This window comes from Syzygium oleosum, unplaced genomic scaffold (genome assembly GCF_021117445.2).
Source record: "Syzygium oleosum isolate NSW1041296 unplaced genomic scaffold, Sole_v2.1 Sole_v2.10, whole genome shotgun sequence".
NCBI classification, from domain to species: domain Eukaryota; kingdom Viridiplantae; phylum Streptophyta; class Magnoliopsida; order Myrtales; family Myrtaceae; genus Syzygium; species Syzygium oleosum.
In genome coordinates, this window is record NW_026607494.1 from 2,580,522 (window position 1) to 2,599,784 (window position 19,263).

Sequence of the window (19,263 nt, forward strand, 5' to 3'; positions counted from 1 at the left end):
TGCGAGGAGGAGAAGCGACGATCGGGCGGCGGCTGGCGGACGGCGTGGCGCGGCGGTCGAGCTGGGCCGGCGACGGCGAGGTACTGCGGCCGTCCGGCGAGCCCAGCGGTCGGCGAGCTGGGCAAAGGTGAAGCGGACCCGGTCGGCCGGGAGGAGGAGAGAGAGTGGGGGCTTCTATGGTGGCGGCGACGTGGTGCCGGCAACGATCGGGCGACGCGCGGTGGCGACGAGCGGCGGTGGCGACGAGCGGGACGGCGTCGGGCGGAGCGGAGTCCGAGGCGCGACTCGTCGGGGAGGAAGAAGACCGAAGCAGAAAATAAGAAAGGAAGAAGAAAGAGAAGAAGAAGGAAGAAGAAGAGAGAGAAGAGAGAGGGTGTCAGAGGAGGAGGGAGAATGAGCGTGAGTGGACTTCTGCAGGGGGGTTGCGTGCGGCAGAGAGGAGAGAAGAGAGAGAGAGAGAGAGAGAAAGAGTGAGAGGGAACGTGCGCGGTCAGAAGGGGGGGGGGAGCGTGTGCGCGGAGGAGAGAGAGAGAGGGAGAGAGAGAGGGGAGAGAAATAAAAGAAAATAAACTTCATTCAAATATTAAATGCGATCTGATGGCCCGAATTAAAAACCGAAAATGGTCTACCGATCCAAAATAAGCCTCGCACATAAAAAGGGACAAAGGCCAAATTAATTAGACCAAATTATAACGAGGGAGGCCCACTAGTCCAAATTCGCACGTGGTCAAAAACTCCCATTTTTCCATCATTCCTGACAATCTCAACGTTGCCTACTATAATATTGACACCGTCCAATTTATTTTGTCCCGAAACTCCCGGAAATCGACTGCCAAGTTCGGGGTCCAAATAACGGCCAAATTTGATCGAGTGCGATTCTAGCGAAATCTTTAATTTAAAATGATAACCGGGAGTGATCAGTTCCCGGGCGAGATTTTACTATAAGCACACTGACAAATTACGCGTTTTATAAATCCCAAAAATGGGCCGAAATTCGGGATGTCACAACTCTTCCCCCCTTACAAAAATTTCGTCCTCGAAATTTACAATCCAACCCAGTTATCCAAACAAATGGGGGTACTGGTGTCGCATCAGCTCCTCACTTTCCCACGTCGCACTTTCAATCCCATGGTGTTTCCAAATTACCTTGGCTATCGAAATTTCTTGTTTCACAACACTCTCTCTATTCTATCTTCGATCCTATAACTCGCTTTTCCACGTACGACACCCGTCGTCCACGTCCATTACTTCATGATTCGGCTCATGGGTGGGTCCAGTTCATACTTCCTTAACATCGACACGTGGAAGATGATATGAATTTGTGACAATTTCGGTGGTAAGGCTAGGCGATATGCTAACGATCCAATCCTTTCCAAAATCTCATATGGGTCTACATATCTTGGACTTAGTTTCCCTTTCTTGTCAAACCGAGACAGTCCTCTCATCGGCGATACCTCGAGAGAAACGTGATCCCCTACTTGAAACTCCAAAGGCCTACGTCTCCCGGTCCACATAGTTCTTTTGACGGCTCTGCAGGTTCTCAACCTTTCCCGGATAACCTTTACTGTTTCCACCGATTGCCGAATAAACTCTGGACCCGTTATACTTCTTTCCCCCACTTCATCCCAATACAATGGTGTTCTGCACACCCTGCCATATAGTGCCTCAAACAGTGCCATCCCGACACTCTGCTGAAAACTGTTATTGTAGGCAAATTCCACCAAATGTAACTGTTCTTCCCACTTGTCTTGAAAAATCTAACTCACATGCTCTCAGCATGTCCTCCAAAGTCTGAATAGTCCTCTCAAACTGGCCATCCGTCTGCGGATGATAGGCCGTACTGAATTGCAACTTAGTCCCCATGGTCGATTGCAGACTTTTCCAAAAATTCGCAGTAAATCGGGGATCACGGTCTGAAGTGATTGACACCGGTACCCCATGAAGACGAACAACTTGTCGTACATATAGCTCTGCCAGCCTTTCTAACTCGAAGTCCTTTCGCACCGCCAGGAAGTGCGCTGACTTGGTCAACCTATCCACTATCACCCATATAGAGTCGTGTCCCCTCTGGCTTCTTGGCAGTCCCGTTACAAAATTCATTGTAATGTACTTCCATTTCCATTATGGGATTCCCAACGGCTGCAACATTCCGCCAGGTTTACAATGCTGTGCCTTCACTTGTTGGCACGTCAAACACTTGGCCACATGCTTGGCCACATCCACTTTCATTCCATTCCACCAGTAGTGCTGTCGGAGATTCTGGTACATCTTAGTGCTGCCCGGGTGAATGCTATAATTGCTCCTGTGAGCCTCCGACAAAATCTCTTCCTTAAGTCCCCAATCATCGGGCACACATAACGTCCTCGAAACTTAAGAATTCCGTCCTCGGACACTTGGAAGTCCGGTTTCCTCTTAGTGCCATCCATCTCCAAAATCTTCTGAATCTCAGGGTCTGTAGACTGCAACGCCTTAATCTTGGCTTGCACTTCCGGTTCAATCCTTAATGTCGCCATCAGACTAGAGAGGTGTCCTACCTCGAACTTAAATTCTGAATGCCGCGATCCCTCCAATAAAATCCACTCTTTGACCAACAATTGCGCGATGCTCGATTTCCGACTCAAGGCATCCGCTACCCGATTGGCCTTTCCGGGATAATATAATATATCACAATCATAGTCCTTTAGCAACTCCATCCAACGCCTTGGGCTCATATTCAATTCCTGAAAACTCTCTTTGCGCTTTTCCGTCCATCGGAATTTCGTTTTCCTTCTTAAGCAACATCATCAATGAAGTGGCTATCGCTGAGAATCCTTCCACAAATCGTCGATAATACCCCCGTCGGCCCTAGGAAGCTCCGCACCTCGTAACTATTGTCGGTCTCGGCCAATCCATCACCGCTTCAATCTTTGCCGGATCCACGGAGATTCCTTCTCCGGAAATTATATGTCCGACAAACGCTACCCGATTCAGTCAAAATTCGCACTTGCTAAACTTAACATACAGTGCATGCTCTCTTAGCATCCTTAAAATCTTTTCCAAGTGTGCCTCATGTTCCTCGGGACTCTTTGAATACAATAGGATATCATCGATGAAGACAATGACTAACTGGTCTAAGAATTCCTTGGATACTCAGTTCATTAAGTCCATGAAAGCAGCAGGGCATTAGTTAGTCCAAACGGCATTACCGTGAACTCATAATATCCATACTTCGTCCTGAATGCCGTCTTTGGGATAACCTCCTTTTGGATCCTTAACTGATGATGCCCTGTCCTTAGGTCGATCTTAGAAAATACCGAGGCTCCCTGCAATTGGTCGAATAGGTTGTCAATCCTTGGGAGGGGATACTTATTCTTGACTGTCACTTGACTCAGCTGACGGTAATCGATACACAGCCTCAACGACCCGTCCTTCTTCCTGACGAACAGGACTGGCGCTCCCCATGGAGACGCTCTCGGTCGGATAAAACCTTTGTCTAGCAATTCTTGCATCTGAACCTTAAGTTCTTTCAACTCTGACAGCGACATCCTATAGAGCGGCTTCGAGATTGGCTCAGTCCCTAGGGTTAATTCAACCACAAACTCCACTTCCCTTTCAGGTGGCAATCCCAGCAATCCCTGAGGAAAGACATCGGGAAGATTACACATCTCGTTTATGTCCTTTAGCCTTGGTTCCTCAACCGACTAGTTAGCCACCAAATCATTATCTTTCTATACTTCAAGGCCAAGCTCAATCCATCCAATTCCAATCCAACAGTCTCCCAAAAACGAATCACATCGATCCTTTACAAAATCTGAAATTTCTAAGCAATACTCATCTTTCCAAACTCGTCCAAGAATATCAGCAGTAATCCATAAATCCTTAGACCGATTGCGCCTATTCACCATAAAATTAATTATAAGTCTTTCGTGACCACTCAAGCGATAACTTCAAATTCATCTCCTATTGCACCCAATATCACCTCGTAACGCATACCGACTTTCACGGCACATCCTTCGCTTCCTTCTCAGCCAAAACATATACTTTTCCTTAGATCCTTAGCCGATTCTGATTGATCTTCAGGGCAGCTCTCGCTTAATGTCCTACCTGCGATCACTGTGATTGCATCAGTGGTTTAATCTATCGGTTCAGCAATTTCTCACTCGATGACCTTGCTGTCCACATCCACAACATGCTTCACTTATACCTTGACAATGACTATTTCTATGCCTTTTTCCACAAGACCTACATACGGCGTCGGAGTAGTAGTTCGGCTCTCCACAGTTCTTCCTTACTGGAGGGACAAGTCTCATATTCTCTATCATAGACCTTTTTCCCAAGTTCCTATTGTCCCTAACCGGCGCGTACCGCGGTCCCAAAGCAGCAGCCATTTCACTCATATCCATTTTACCCATTGAGCCGTCTCACACAACTCATTGAAATCCCTTAAAACTCAAGAGTACTAACTGATTGCAAAGTTCCGATTTCAATCCATCCCCGAACCTCTTTGTCCTATCCACATGGTCCTTGACCATCCTTGGTGCATACTTAGGTAGCCTTACAAACTTGACCTCGTACTGATCGACTGACATCCAGGAGGAACTCTGTCTTTTTCTGTTCTTGTGCACTCTCCGAAAATTACTTCCCATTGAAGTCCCCTACCAAAGCATCCCCCAACACTGCAAAGCCTTTTTCCAACCCTTAGATCCAAAGTGATGTAGCCTCGGAGTCACTTTTCCCATCAAACTGCGGAGGTTTCAATTTCGAAAATTGCTCAACTAGCTATTGCGTCTATCTAACTGCATTAACTTACTCTCAACCTTGGTTCCCATCATTCCCATTAAAATTCCAACCTCCTCATGTGCCTTCAGAATTCCATCCACTCTGGGATCCTCTGCAACTCCAGCTTGCAGACCTATAAGACCTCGACCTCGACCTCGACCTCTACCTCGACCTCAACTTCAACTACTCAAACTCACAAGGTCACACCACTCACTTACCTGCTATAATCCCATTCAGGAATTAGAGACCTAAACCAAGCTAAACCGGTCTAAGGTCTAGGCAGGTATACACAACAGCAGTCAAGCAACCAGCATGCGATCTTACACAATAGCACGACATCTCAACCAAGGAGATTCGCGTACTTACCTCGGGTCCTGCCGCACCTGCACTTTACGATCAACTAAAACAAGCACTCAATCAAACACAAGCAGTCAGGAGGTACACATAGCACACGAGGTCACCCTACTGGCTACCCAAGGTCACCGCTCCTTATCACTCCAAGCTTCGACCTAATTGGACCGAGCTGACCTTGCTCTGATACCAAATCAAACGGGGATGTCACGCCCCGCACTCCTCGGCGCGCCACATCCCTCGCAAAGGTCGATTCGTGTGCGACGTCCCAGGACGCGTCGCCGACCCAACACCCAATACAGAGATTTAAAGCACATGCGGAAGTAATTAAAACCACCCGTACATTAAAATACACCTAACCAAGGACAGCCATACAACAACCAGCACGGATAAATATACACTTGTTTTGACATTGGGAAACATATACAATATTCATATACAGCCCATCCTCAAAAGTCAAAAGCGGGTACGTGGCTCGGCGATCAAACACTATATCTAGCCGGGCTCCTCCCAAAACATTTCAATACGCTTTGGCATCCTCAAGGTGGGGTCTCAAAAATTGGGTTTCAACAACAGTGAGAATAAATCTCGGCGAGTAATTCCCTAAACCTAAATTAGGCTAAAGTGCACCTCCCGACGAGTACTAAATCAATACACCAAGCAAATCATAATTGACTTAGGCCCCTCGGGCCCAAATCCAACACTCACCTTGCCCCCGTGGTTAGGCACTTACAGTTCAAGCATAAAACATAGGACCCAGTCGCAGCACATGTACACATCATTTGGTCACAACGCATGTCATGCTTATGCTCGTGCTCATACGCGTGCTCACGCCTCATCAATGCATTTTCACACGCTTGCACTCTAGCATACTTGCCATTTATCAATTTCTCCTCCGACCCGCGTTAAACGCATCGTCCGACCCGCGTAAAACGCATCGTGGTCTATCACTATCCAACACTTCGGCCCGCGTAACGCATCGGGCCCCGGTGTCTCTAGCCGCGTAAACGCATCGGGCGCAACACCGATCTCCATATACGGACCGAACCCGCGTAAACGCATCGGGTTGGCCGTCTTCCGGCAATCCGGGCATCGTCCCGCGTTAAACGCCTCAGGACGGGTTCACTACCCCGCGTAAAACGCATCAGGGTTTATTGTGATCACACATTCACAAGCACCAATTTTCATCTGAACCCCGCGTTAAATGCATCAGGGCATTTTAGGTGATCACAATGCACATGTCACTCGAGCACACTTGTAAATGCACATGCCGTGCCAATGCTCGTGATGCAAACTCATGGCCATAAACTTCACACTCGGGCATTCACTTGCATCGCACCACTTACTCAAATCATGATGCAATCATGCGCATTTGCACCACGCATATTCACTTTCATAAATCAACATGCCCAATCAGACAATCAATTCAAATCAGCCATGGCATCAACTTGACACACAATCCATGCACAATCCACACAACCGGGATAACAAGAACCCTCGCATTCGAGGCCCGCCAAGCTATTCCATTCTTAGTCCCGCTAAACAAGCAACATGGCATCCTAAAATCAATCACAACAAGGCTCATTTAGCTAGTTAATTGATCAATGCGATCATTCCCGGTAATTGCACAATTAAACTTCAAATTGATCACGCCTCGCCTAAATCAAATCCTGTCGTGGCCAGCCACTATACCGCAATGTCTAGGCCAATAAATATCTTCAAAATGCCCCATTAAACTCCCCAAACCATCATTCTAATCAGCCACCACAAAGATCAAATGAGGCGCGCACTAAAATCCATATTTAAAGCCCGAACTTACTCCAAACTTGGACCACTCCGAACCAATCTGTCCAGCCATCTCACGGCACCTCGCGGGTCACTAAATCTCAACTAAATTGTCGCACTAAGCCCGTAAAATAGCCACCAAGACAGCCACCATTCGGTCTCCCAATTTCACCCGCTAAATCCACAATTCCGTCCAAATCACGGCACCTATGCCTCGCCACATCACAGCACACTATAGTCCACTAAACCTCAATTAAATCATCATTCTCGGTCACCAAACGGGCCACAAAAATCAGCCCATAGCGGCCTCCACTCGGTCCTCAATTTGCACCCGCCAAATTCACATTTTCGCCCAAATTAAGGCGCCTATGCCCAGCCGACTCACAGCACAATACGGGCCTCTAAATCTCAATTAAATCATCACACTAAGCCTCGAAATCAGCCACCATATCAGCCTCTAACAACCTCCACAATTTAACCCCTAAAATACCCTAATTAACCCCTAAAACCCATCTAGAAATGCAAATTGTCCTAATTAGGGCTTAGGGTCAAACTCACCGGATGTCCTAAGCTTCAAACCGAGCTGAACACGTGGTAATGGCGGCTGGACAGCGGCGGTCCCTCGCCGGAACAGTAACGGCGGCGGGGGCTCCGGCGAACGGCGCGAGCGACGGCGACGGTCTAAGCTAATCCACGGCCTAGAGAGGGAGAGAGAGGGGCGCGGTCAGAGATAGAGAGAGAAATGGAACGGCTGGACGGCCGGGCGAGGCGACGGATCCGCGCCGGAACAGTGACGGCGGCGGCGGAGCTCCTCCGGCTCAAGGCCTCTCACGGCCAAACCGAGAGAGAGAGAGAGAGAAAGGGGAGGGAAGGGGGCTTGCCGGTTGTTTGTGGTGGAACACGGCGGTGACCGGGCAACACCGAGCGGCGACGACGACGACTGGGCCGGCTTGCGGCGAGCCGGCGAACAACTGCGCGGTCGGGCGCGAAAGGCAAGAATGGGCGGCGAGCTGCCGCGCGTTTGCTGAATGAGGAGTGAGAAGGCGACAGCCGGGCGGCGGGCTGGCGGACGACGCGGCGCGGCGGCGGTCGAGCCGGCCGGGCGACGGCCAGGCACGCTGCGGTCCGGCGAGCCCAAAGGCGGTCGGCGAAATGGGCAAAGGTGAAGCAGACCCAATCGGCCGGGAGGAGGAGAGAGAGTGGGGGGCTTCTATGGTGGCGGCGACGAGGGTGCCGGCAACGGTCCGGGCGACAGCGCGGTGGCGACGAGCGGCAGCGGCGACGAGCGGGACGGCGTCGGGCGGAGCGGAGTCCGAGACGCGACTCGTCGGGGAGGAAGAAGACCGAAGCGAGAAAATAAGAAAGGAAGAAGAAAGAGAAGAAGAAGGAAGAAGAAAGAGAGAGGAGAGAGGGTGTCGAGAGGAGGGGGAGAATGAGCGTGAGTGGACTTCTGCAGGGGGGTTGCGTGCGGCAGAGAGGAGAGAAGAGAGAGAGAGAGAGAGAGAGAAAGAGTGAGAGGGAACGTGCGCGGTCAGAAGGAGGGGAAGCGTGTGCGCGGAGGAGAGAGAGAGGGAGAGAGAGAGGGGAGAGAAATAAAAGAAAATAAACTTCATTCAAATATTAAATGCGATCTGATGGCCCAAATTAAAAACCGAAAATGGTCTACCGATCCAAAATAAGCCTCGCACTTAAAAAAGGGACAAAGGCCAAATTAATTAGACCAAATTATAACGAGGGAGGCCTACTAATCCAAATTCGCACGTGGTCAAAAACTCCCATTTTTCCATCATTCCTGACAATCTCAACGTTGGCTACCATAATATTGACACCGTCCAATTTATTTTGTCCCGAAACTCCCGGAAATCGACTGCCAAGTTCGGGGTCCAAATAACGGCCAAATTTGATCGAGTGCGATTCTAGCGAAATCTCTAATTTAAAATGATAACCGGGAGTGATCAGTTCCCGGGCGAGATTTTACTATAAGCACACTGACAAATTACGCGTTTTATAAATCCCAAAAATGGGCCGAAATTCGGGATGTCACAATTTGGCTATATAATCATGCCTATTGAAGTTCGTTTTGACTAGTTTACTTAAAAAAAGGATGTGGTTTGCGTAACATAGAGTGTAAAATAGTCTCACCCTTACTAAATTAATCTTGGATTTCCATGAGAAAGAGTTTTCAAAGATTAGAAAAGCGTTAGCATTCGCGTGACATTCTATAATGGTTTGCATAATGTCGATGGATTAAGGCGTACAATATTAGTGTAAATTGTGTAATGTGAATATTAAACTTTGTTGGATTACATGGTTGAAAATGTAATCGTGCCTTGGATATAATTTGTTATTTTTGTCTTAAACCAACAACGTCCGTTTAATTCGATTTGGAAAAAAAAATGAAATGTAACCCAAAAATAAGAAAAATCCGATAGTGAGTCTTGTCCTAATAATGTATGGGCAAATGGACGGCCCAAATGAAGAGATTCGTCAATAATTCAGCTTAACGAACTTTAGATTACCACAAGGCATTTAAGCTATAAAGGCTGGAGATGTTGCCAAGTGTATATTTAATGCGACAGTTGCTCCCGCGTGGCTCATACCCCACCATGTGAAGGATCACCACGCAAAAGTGCAAGTTCTTGCTATTAACTTTCACTTAAAGTTTAAATGATTGAGTAATGAGTCAATCAGATATATTTAGCCTCCACACAAAACATCAATTCTCTGAAATGGGATTATTTTCATCTAGCACTTCGGCACGTGCACCTCATTGTTCTTGCCATTTGTTGTGATTTTAAGACAATATACGTTAAATTTGAAAGTGAACTAGTCGAAGGCCATGCTATGTGACGGGAGTTATTTCTATTTATCGGGTTAGTCTAATAAGATTATAATGTAGACTATATTATAATTGTAACTATTGGTTGTTTTTTTTTTTTGGTAAGAAATTGTAACTATTGATTGTTTGTTTGTAAAACAAACAAAATAATGCTTTTCCTTCTCCCACATAGGAAAGTTTTGATTGTGTGAGCCATTATATTATTGTGGATGTCTTCTAACTTGTTTAAATGAAGACGATGGGCTAAATGGACTTGATACTGCAATATCCGCGTGCGAATGCGTGGATAATTGCGCGATTATTAGGCAAGTTCAATAAATAATTGGCACCAATCCTCATTTATTTATTAAAATTTTAATTTATTATTATAAAATAACTATTTTATCCTATTAAACTAGCGTGACTGTTCGCAATAGAGTTGAGATTATTTTTTTATTTATTAATTTCCAATTTTATTAATTTTTCCTAACGGTTATTAGGCGCTTTTATAACCTTTGGAAGAATTGTGTTTTTTCAGACATAACTACTTCACCTTTGGAAGGTTATGTCTTTTCGGACATAACTCCTTCATCTTTGAAAGGTTGTAGTTGTTCAAAAATTATTTTTCAGAATTTATAAAATTCGGAATAATAAAAAAATAAGAAGAATAATAATAAATTATTTTTATTTTAATGTTATTTTAATCCGAATTTTTTATTTTTAATATGTCTTTTGAGAAGGCATCTTTTCACGATGTAACTTCTTCCGAAAGGTTGCATTCGGATAAAAAAGACTGAAATATATATATTCATATTTTTTCAGGCTCTTTTCACTTGCTTTGGATACTTCTTTCTTAAAACTATATAGCCATCTTTTCCAATTGTTTCCCTCGAGATATCCTAGAGATATACCAGAATTGCTATATGATTTTCTCATTCAAGACTTTGTTGTATTCTTGAGGATTTTTGCCGGTAACCATTAGCAACGATGTAGGGCAAATAATTTCTAAAAAAGAGTGTTATCACGCCTCAAAGTTTGATTTTATTGTTCTTTCCGATTCACGTGTACATTTTTCCCAACGGTAACTACATAATGTGAATTTCTAAACTTTTTAGGAATATGTTATTCAATATGTGATGATGTCTTGGTTATATCTTATTGTTACTTTTCTATAAATTACTTCAACTTAGTTCAATTTGGAAACAAAAGAGAACCAGAAAATAAGAAATATATTAGTGTGAATGGGTGTGAACAATATAAAAAGATTCATCATCAATCCATCCAACTAAACAAAATCCTAATTTAAAGAAGGTTTAAGATTTTGAATGAAAATGTGTCTAACTCGATATATTAATGCGTAGGGTATCTTAGTCTTCCTTTCGGCAGATGCCTCATCCTGAGGGGTCGCCGACCAAAAGAATGAGTTAGTGCCCATTAACAAATTCAATTAAGTCCAAAGCTTAAACCATGAGTTGTTAGTCAACAAAATATAATGGTTCCATATTACATGGATTGCTTTCATTTAACACCCTCACACATGTATCTCATTATACCTCCCATTTTTTGCGATTTTTAGGCAATATATACGTGTTAAGACTAATCATATAAAATTTTATATCATGACCCATAAGCTTACACTATTGCGAAATCTTTGTTTTTTTTTTTCTCCCTCTTAATGTTAGTTCTTGCATCCATTGAGGAGTAATTATATTAAATTTTATAGATTACAAAATATCCCCATTTTTTACACATTCGTACTTTAAGGAATAACATGCTAGTTTGGCATCGACCTTTGCTCTTAAGTGTAAACTTGAAAGTGGACTAATCAAATATCTATGCTATGTGGCGCGAGGTATTTTTATTTTGGGGTTGTTTTCACAATATAATGATGTGAACTATAGTAAGTAAAAGTATTATTGGATCATATAATGGGAAATTTGAACTTTGAAGGAATACATGATGTCAAATCCTAGGATATGATTCTCATTCGTTCTAACTTTATATCTAACTTTATGTAAAATCTTAAGATATGAATTCTCACTTGCTCTAACTTTCTGTAAGATCCTAGGATATGAATTCTCATCGGTCTAGCTTTACATAAAATGCTAGGATATGAATTCTCATTCGCTCTAGCTTTATGTCAAACCTTAGGATATGATGCTCATATGATGTGAATTCTCATTCGCTCTAACTTTATGTAAAATCCGAGGATATGTTGGTGTCAAATCCTAGGATATGATTCTCATACGCTCTAACTTGATATCTTGTTTTATGTCAAATCCTAAGATATGACTTCTCATTCTCTCTAACTTTATGTCAAACCCTAGCATATGATGCTCACATGATGTATTATTTAAGGTCGGGTCTCAAAATGAGATCGACTACTTTTGGTTTCTCCCCTAGTGCTTAAATATGACGCTCCTCAAAAGGCGGGAAGTGACCTGTATAGCTTATCTTTGTGTTTACCATTTGAATGTAGCGCTTCCAATGGCAAACCCTGTCCCTTATTTAAAGAAATAACCACACAATTATCTTATATGTATGAAACTATTTTCAGATAAATGTTTACTCCCATTTTACTTGTGGTTAGTGACTGATAATTGTTGTCTACTGCCTTAAGGGACTTCCAATGATGAGGAAAAGTGTCAGAAAAGTCTTAAACCTTTTGCATTGGTGCCAATTTAGTTTTAAACAATTTTTTTATATCAATTGAGTCCTAAATCTTTTGTTTTTATGCCAATTCAGTCATTCCGGCTAATTTTGGCCAGATTTCGCTGACGTGGACCCTTGCCGGCCGGCCACCGGCACTGACGTGGACAATTCTTAATAATATTTTAATATTTTTTGAATTTGTATTTATTTTTTTCATTTTTCTTTTCCTCCTCTCCCTCTTCCTCTAGCCGGTCGCCGAACCGGCGACCAGCCTGAGGCCAAAGGCCGGTGACCTGGTGAGCCACGCCGGCCACGGGCGAAGGAAATGAGAGAATGAACGTAAATGCAGACAACGAAGATCTTTTGAAGCAGTCGCCATGAAGCGGTTGACCATTGCCGCCAAGAGCCCTCATTGTCGTGCCTCCGCCAGTCAGGGACACCGGCTCCCTCGCTCGCTCAACGTTTCTAGTGCCTCTCCATCTATCTCTTTGCGCTGAGGTTGTGACTCACCGCTACAGAGGTCACAACCTCCAAATCCATGGTCACTTGAGGCTAGCAGCCTCCATAGCTGCGGTGGTGGGCTTGGCGCCTGCTCATCGTTCGACATCAAAGCCATGGGGAGAAAATATAAATTTTTTTTATAAAATTTGAAATTTATCTTTTACTCTTAATTGCTGTAAAAAACTTGTAAATATGGAAAATAGGAGAAAACTAAATTAACTAATATACTAGTAATAGAAAAAATAAATATCAATAATTATATTTTAAACAATAAAATTTTGGTAAAATTTGATACATTTAGCCACTTGAATAGAACTATATAAGATAGTTAAAATAATAATAGACACAAATGAAAGAAAAAGGGAAAATGCCTTAATCAGAAAATGTATTGTACGATTATAATAAAAAAACGATATTGTACTCAGATTGCTTTCGAAGTTTATCTATATTTATACTCCCAATCATATCTCACGTAACATGCCAATTAGAACTTACGTACCAAATATTAAACGATTACACTGGAAAATATGCAACCTGGTGTCACGTATTTACTCTAACGTAGTACCTAATAAGGAAAAAATGCAAGTGCACTTGCTAGGATTCAACCCATATTTCAATAAACAGGTTTATACAATTTCTTTTGAAAATAAGTATAGAATCAATGCATGGTATCAAAGGACGTGGACCAGAGAAAGACCTTAAAAGAATAGCGAACAAAAGAGAGGGAATTTGGGAATTTGATTCCTCACGCTAATAGTAACCAAATTCGAATGATTACAAAGTGTCAATTGATGTAAGAGAAAAACCAAAGTACAAGAAACTTCAACTTGATTAATTAATCCAGAGGTTCTCGAAATCTAAAAGGACAATGACACAAATAATCCCAGGACTTTGATCCAATGTGCAATATAGTCCCTGAGTTTTATCCTAATATGCAATATGGTCCTTGATTATTCAATTTGTTCAATGTGGGTCCTGGACTTTTTTTTGGTAAATGTTCAACTTAGTCTCTGAACTATATGAAAATATTCAATGTTGTCCTTCAATTTATTCAAATTCAGGGACAATATTTGAACATTTTCAAATAGTTTAAGGACTAAATTGAACACGTATCAAAAGTCTAGGGACTACATTTAACAAATTGAAAGTTTAGGGACCACATTGCATATTGGCCTACAGTTTAGAGACCACATTGAACAAGTTGAAAGTTCAAGGACCATTTGTGTCATTTTCCCAAATCTAAATTTCATGCTCCTAAGTGAAAAACTGGATTAGCAAATAGCAATTTTCTTCTTGAACAAGATCAAATCGTTTTTTTTTAATGCTTTTTTCTGATCAAATGAACAATCAAGATGAAATGGCCGACCCAACGCCTGATGGTGGAATGTTGGGCAAAGCTCGAAAAAAACGTCGCTCTCTCTCTCTCTCTCTAATTGAAACACAAACAATAAAGGCAGAAGGTAAAAGCCAAAAAAACATCCTATTGAAAAAATATTCTTTTTTTTACTATACGTAAAAATTTAATGCAAGAAAACAAAAGGACCATAAAATTGTGCTAATTATGGGTGAGCAATTTCAAGGTCGGTTCAGGTTCCACTTGAAACTTGGAACGTACCCTGTCAGGACCGATTCCCCATTTTTTAGAGCCAGAAACCTATTTTGCATACCCTGAAACCTGTAACCTATTTTGTCAATTGATTCTAGGGTCTACTAGGAAACTGGCCAATTTTTTTTTTTGGTTTCATTAAGCAAAATGAAAGTGAATGCAACTAGGGGTGATCGGTTCCCGGTTTAATTTGGTTCCAAGGTGGAACGGGGAACCGGACTGGGAGGACGGGTTCCCAAAATTGGGAACTGGGGCAGTTCCGGTCCAATGGAATCGGTTACTTAGAATTTAGTTCACATTTTATTAATTTTTATCAATGAATATATGTCAATGAAGTTCACTTAGAATTTAGTTCACATTTTACTAATTTTTTGAAAAATGAAAAACTAAAAAAAAGTATACATAGTGGGTTCGGTCCGGCCGGTCCGTTCTCCCTTGGAACCGGGAACCGGTCGGCCTGGACACCAGTTCCACTTTTAGGAACCAAAAATCAGACCGACACTCACAGGAATAGGACCAATCGGCCAGTTCGGTCCGGTTTGGGTGGTTCATGGTTTGGGTGGTCCGTTTTGTACACTCCTAAATGCAACAACAAAAATCTCTATTTATCAATAGCAAAATATGAACATGTAGAATAATTAGGAGCATGAGCAACAGAGGCCAAAAGGAAGTATAAAAAAGAGCAAGAAAAGGCAAACAGAGCATAGGGGAGAGAGGAAGAAGAAAAGATGAAGGGGGAGAGAGGGAGAAAGAGAAGGAAACCGTGCAGGCTGAAACTCGTACCACAACTAGTCAAATTTGGAGCCTTATTAACCTGTATTTTGGTAATCTCTTTGTTTCGAAATTGTCATGCAATTAAACTACGTTGTGTGTAGTTTCTCCGTTCTCGGTCCCCGATCCAGTTTTTCGATTCTCGGTTCTCGATTCCCTGTTTGGTTCTTACCCATAAACCAAAAACCGAACCACATAGTACCGGTTTCACTTTTTTTGGAACGGAAAACCGGACCGATAATTGCAGAAATCTGAAACAAGATCGATTTCTATGACTGGTTCGGTCCGGTTCCCGATTTTTACCCTGAACTTGTGCTCACTCCAATACTAATAGATGCCCTACCGACTTTTGCTCATGATGAGCGCATATGCAGTGTAACCATTTTCATGTGGGCCCATTCGAATTCCACAAATAATTATTGGACCTGTGCCTTAAAGTCCAAAGTTTTCGACCATAGTTTCCTAATTTAGTATTGCGTTAATGATAATGATTCTTCTTCTTGCTTGGGAATGTGTTTAATGTTTTGTATTTTGTTTCCTTTGGTTTTATGTTGATGATTATGATTTGAATAATCAATCGCCGACTTCACATTGTAAAGTCCAATGATTATAGTTTGGGGTAGGAATCACGCAGCTATTATTACCTAAACCAACTTTGAGCAAAGCTTGCGCTACTATTGGCGGGGCCCCAAAAGTGACGTGATCGTCCATTATAAAAGGGACTGGTGTTAATCTGAAATGCAGACATTGAGACACTCTTGTTTAGACCATCCAATTCTCAAGCCAAATAGCTAAGAGCCAATTTCCTCCACCTTTTTTAGCCCATTCCCTCATCGGAAAAACACGGCAGACCTCTTTAGCATCGCAGAGTTGGTGCTTGGGAAGATAGCCTCCATTGCCCTCGAAGAAGCCATCGAGATTTATGGTGTTGAGAACCAGATCAGCGAGCTTAGAGAGACGTTGACTACCATCAAGGCAGTGTTGTTAGGTGAGGAGGATCAACAGGCAAAGAAGCGCAACCTGCAAGTGTGGTTAGATAAGCTTGAAGACATATCCTACGATGTGGAGGATGTGTTCGATGAACTCGAGTGTGAAGCCTTAAGGAAGCAGGTGATAGGTCGCTATGGGGGCGTCAAAGAGAAGGTACTCTTCTTTTCCCTCTCTAATCCACTGATACTCCGTGACAAACTCAGTCACAGAGTCAAGGAGATAAAGAAGAGATTATCTAGAATTTCTACCGAGAAAGATCAATTCGATCTTAATGTGGAGAGTGCTGACGGTGGCGTGGCACATATGCATTCACGCGAGGTGACTTACTCGTATGTAAACAAGTCGGATGTCATCGGAAGAGATACTGATAAAGAAAAGATAATTGAGATGTTGATGCAGCCAACATATGACAAAAACCTCACAGTGATTCCTATTATTGGAATAGGAGGTGTGGGCAAGACAACCCTAGCAAAATTAGTTTACAATGACGATGGTGTGAAAGAGAAATTTGAGTTGCAACTATGGGTGTGTGTGCCAGAGGACTTTGATTTAAAGAAAATCATTGAAAGAATTATTGAAGATGCAACTGGTCAAAGTTTGAGTAACCTTGATATTCAGCAGTTGCAAACTCGTTTGCGAGACACCATCAAAGACAAAAAATTTCTACTTGTCTTGGATGACGTATGGAGTGATGACCGCCGTAGATGGAAAGAATTGAGAGATTTGCTTAGTGTAGGAGCTAGTGAAAGCAAGATAATCGTGACAACACGCGATTCAGAAGTCGCTTCTATAATAGGCACTCATCCGGCACATTATCTAGAAGGTCTTTCTCATGAAAACTCTATGGCCTTGTTCAAAAGATGGGCATTTGTCGAAAAGGAAAAGGAGCCTCGTCCTGAACTCCTTGAGATTGGAAATAATATTGTTGAAAAATCACAAGGAGTGCCTCTCCTTGCGATAATTTTGGGAAGTCTACTTCAAAGAAAGGACGAAGAATGGTATTGGGCATATATAAGAGATAGCGAAGCAAGTGAGTTAATGGAAGTAAAAAAGGTCATTCTGCCAGTACTTAAGCTTAGCTATGATAATTTACCCTTCCACTTAAAAAGATGTTTTTCTATCTTATCACTTTTCCCCAAAGGAGATGAAATCAAGACCGGGAAATTAACAAGGCTATGGATAGCTTTGGGACTCATTAGTCCAACAAGGCAAAAACAAGCACCAGAAGACGATATTGGTGTTGAGTACGTGAAAGACTTGTGGAGGAGATCTTTGATCCAAGATGTTGAGGAGTGCGGATCAGAATTATGTTTCAAAGTGCATGATTTGGTCCATTCTCTTGCAACGATTGTGGGACAAAATTGTTCTACTGTTGACTTAGATACTCCAGAGATTTTAGAAAGAGTTCGGTATGTTTCGATCCGTACTGCTTCATTAGAGGAAATTTCAAACTACGATGGAGTCCCACCTTTTCTGAGAAAAGAAACTTCAAAGAGGCTGGGTGCAATTATGTTTCAATGCCAAGTTGATGATGGAGTTATTACTAGAAAATTTGCTAGAACATGCATCTCCAAGTGTAACCACTTACGGTATCTCGACTTGTCATATGGTAGCTTTGAGGAGCTGCCAAGTTCCATATGCGACTTGAAGCAATTGAGATCATTAATTCTCTCTGAGAACAAGCGATTGAAGAAGCTTCCAGACACCATTTGTGAGCTGCAGAGTTTGCTACATTTAGATGTTAGTGGTTGCTCGGAGCTAGACGAGTTACCCAAAAATATGAAAAGGCTTGTCAATCTTAGTTATCTATATATAACAACAAAGCAGAAGAACCTACAAGAAAGCGGAGTACAATATCTGGAAAACTTGCAATTTTTGGGAGTCAAGGCATGTGAAAATCTCCAACTTTTGTTTGAAGGTATGTGCCGACTGATTCGACTTCGGGAGTTACTAATTGAAAATTGTGGGAGACTAATATCTCTACCTTTTGGGGAATTAATCTCCCTAGAGTGTTTGTCCATTGAAAGTTGCCCGCTCATGTTGATCCTGAAAAAGTCCAGCTTTCCTTCGCGTCTTCGTGTACTATCAATTACAAGTTTCGAACAAGTGATGGAGCTGCTCCAATGTCTCAATGAATCTGCTTGCACTTTGAAATCGCTTTGCATCTATGACTGCCCAAACTTCACGGCTATACCCGAATGGCTTCCCAATCATATACATCTCAGGGAAATTCGCTTGATCCGATGTCCCAATTTATCGTCCATGCCAGAAGGAATCCAATCTCTCACTGCCCTCAAACAATTACACATTCTACATTGTGGTGAGCTGAGCAAAAGATGTGACCCTCAATCTGGCAAGGATTGGTACAAAATTAGTCATGTTCCTCGAATCATACTTGATTCAAAACATATACAAAGGACGGAGAATTAGGTACGCATCAATCTGCCTCTCTCTTCATTTCTTCGTTCTTAGATGTAATATATCCATATAAATCGAGATTCCGTTCTTGCATATATTTTTCTCCTGACTTCCTCCCTTCATGAAAATTAGGAGAAGAGAATAATGCATTACGCACGTTCATAATATTGGCGACTTTAACTATATACTTACTCGGACAACTTTTGACAAATCCCAATTTCCAGTTCCATGTGGCACATGAAAGTAAAATTTGATTTCTTATAATGGAATCTCGTTCTCATTTTAATTAGGAATTGGAATTTGACGTACCATTTTGAAGGTATGCTTTTTCTTTTGATGATTATTATTGCAGAAGGTTGAAGCTATGAAACAATCGGAAATTTCATTCTGCTGTATATGAAGTTGAAAAGTATGCATTCATACTCAATCATGATAATATCATTGGAGGTTATTTTTTGGCATAATCCTTAATACAGAATGATTTCGAACAAAAGTGTTCATGGCAAACTATACTTAAACTCACTTAATGATGGCGTATGCTAATTTATACATAAGATAGCCGCTCTAGCTTAAGTTGATATTTCGAATACAATTTATCAAATGAATCTGTTGC

At 42.4% G+C, this 19,263-nt stretch overlaps 1 protein-coding gene across 1 annotated transcript in view; it reads left to right on the forward strand.

The window, feature by feature from the left end:
- The window catches only part of LOC115678676 (disease resistance protein RGA2-like), a 38,696-nt gene that overhangs the window by 17,117 nt on the left and 2,316 nt on the right, over window positions 1-19,263 (forward strand). The window contains exon 2 of the mRNA XM_030602084.2: window positions 16,039-18,662. Coding sequence (XP_030457944.2) covers window positions 16,039-18,662 — 2,624 coding nt within the window. The remainder of the gene's footprint in view (window positions 1-16,038; window positions 18,663-19,263) is intronic.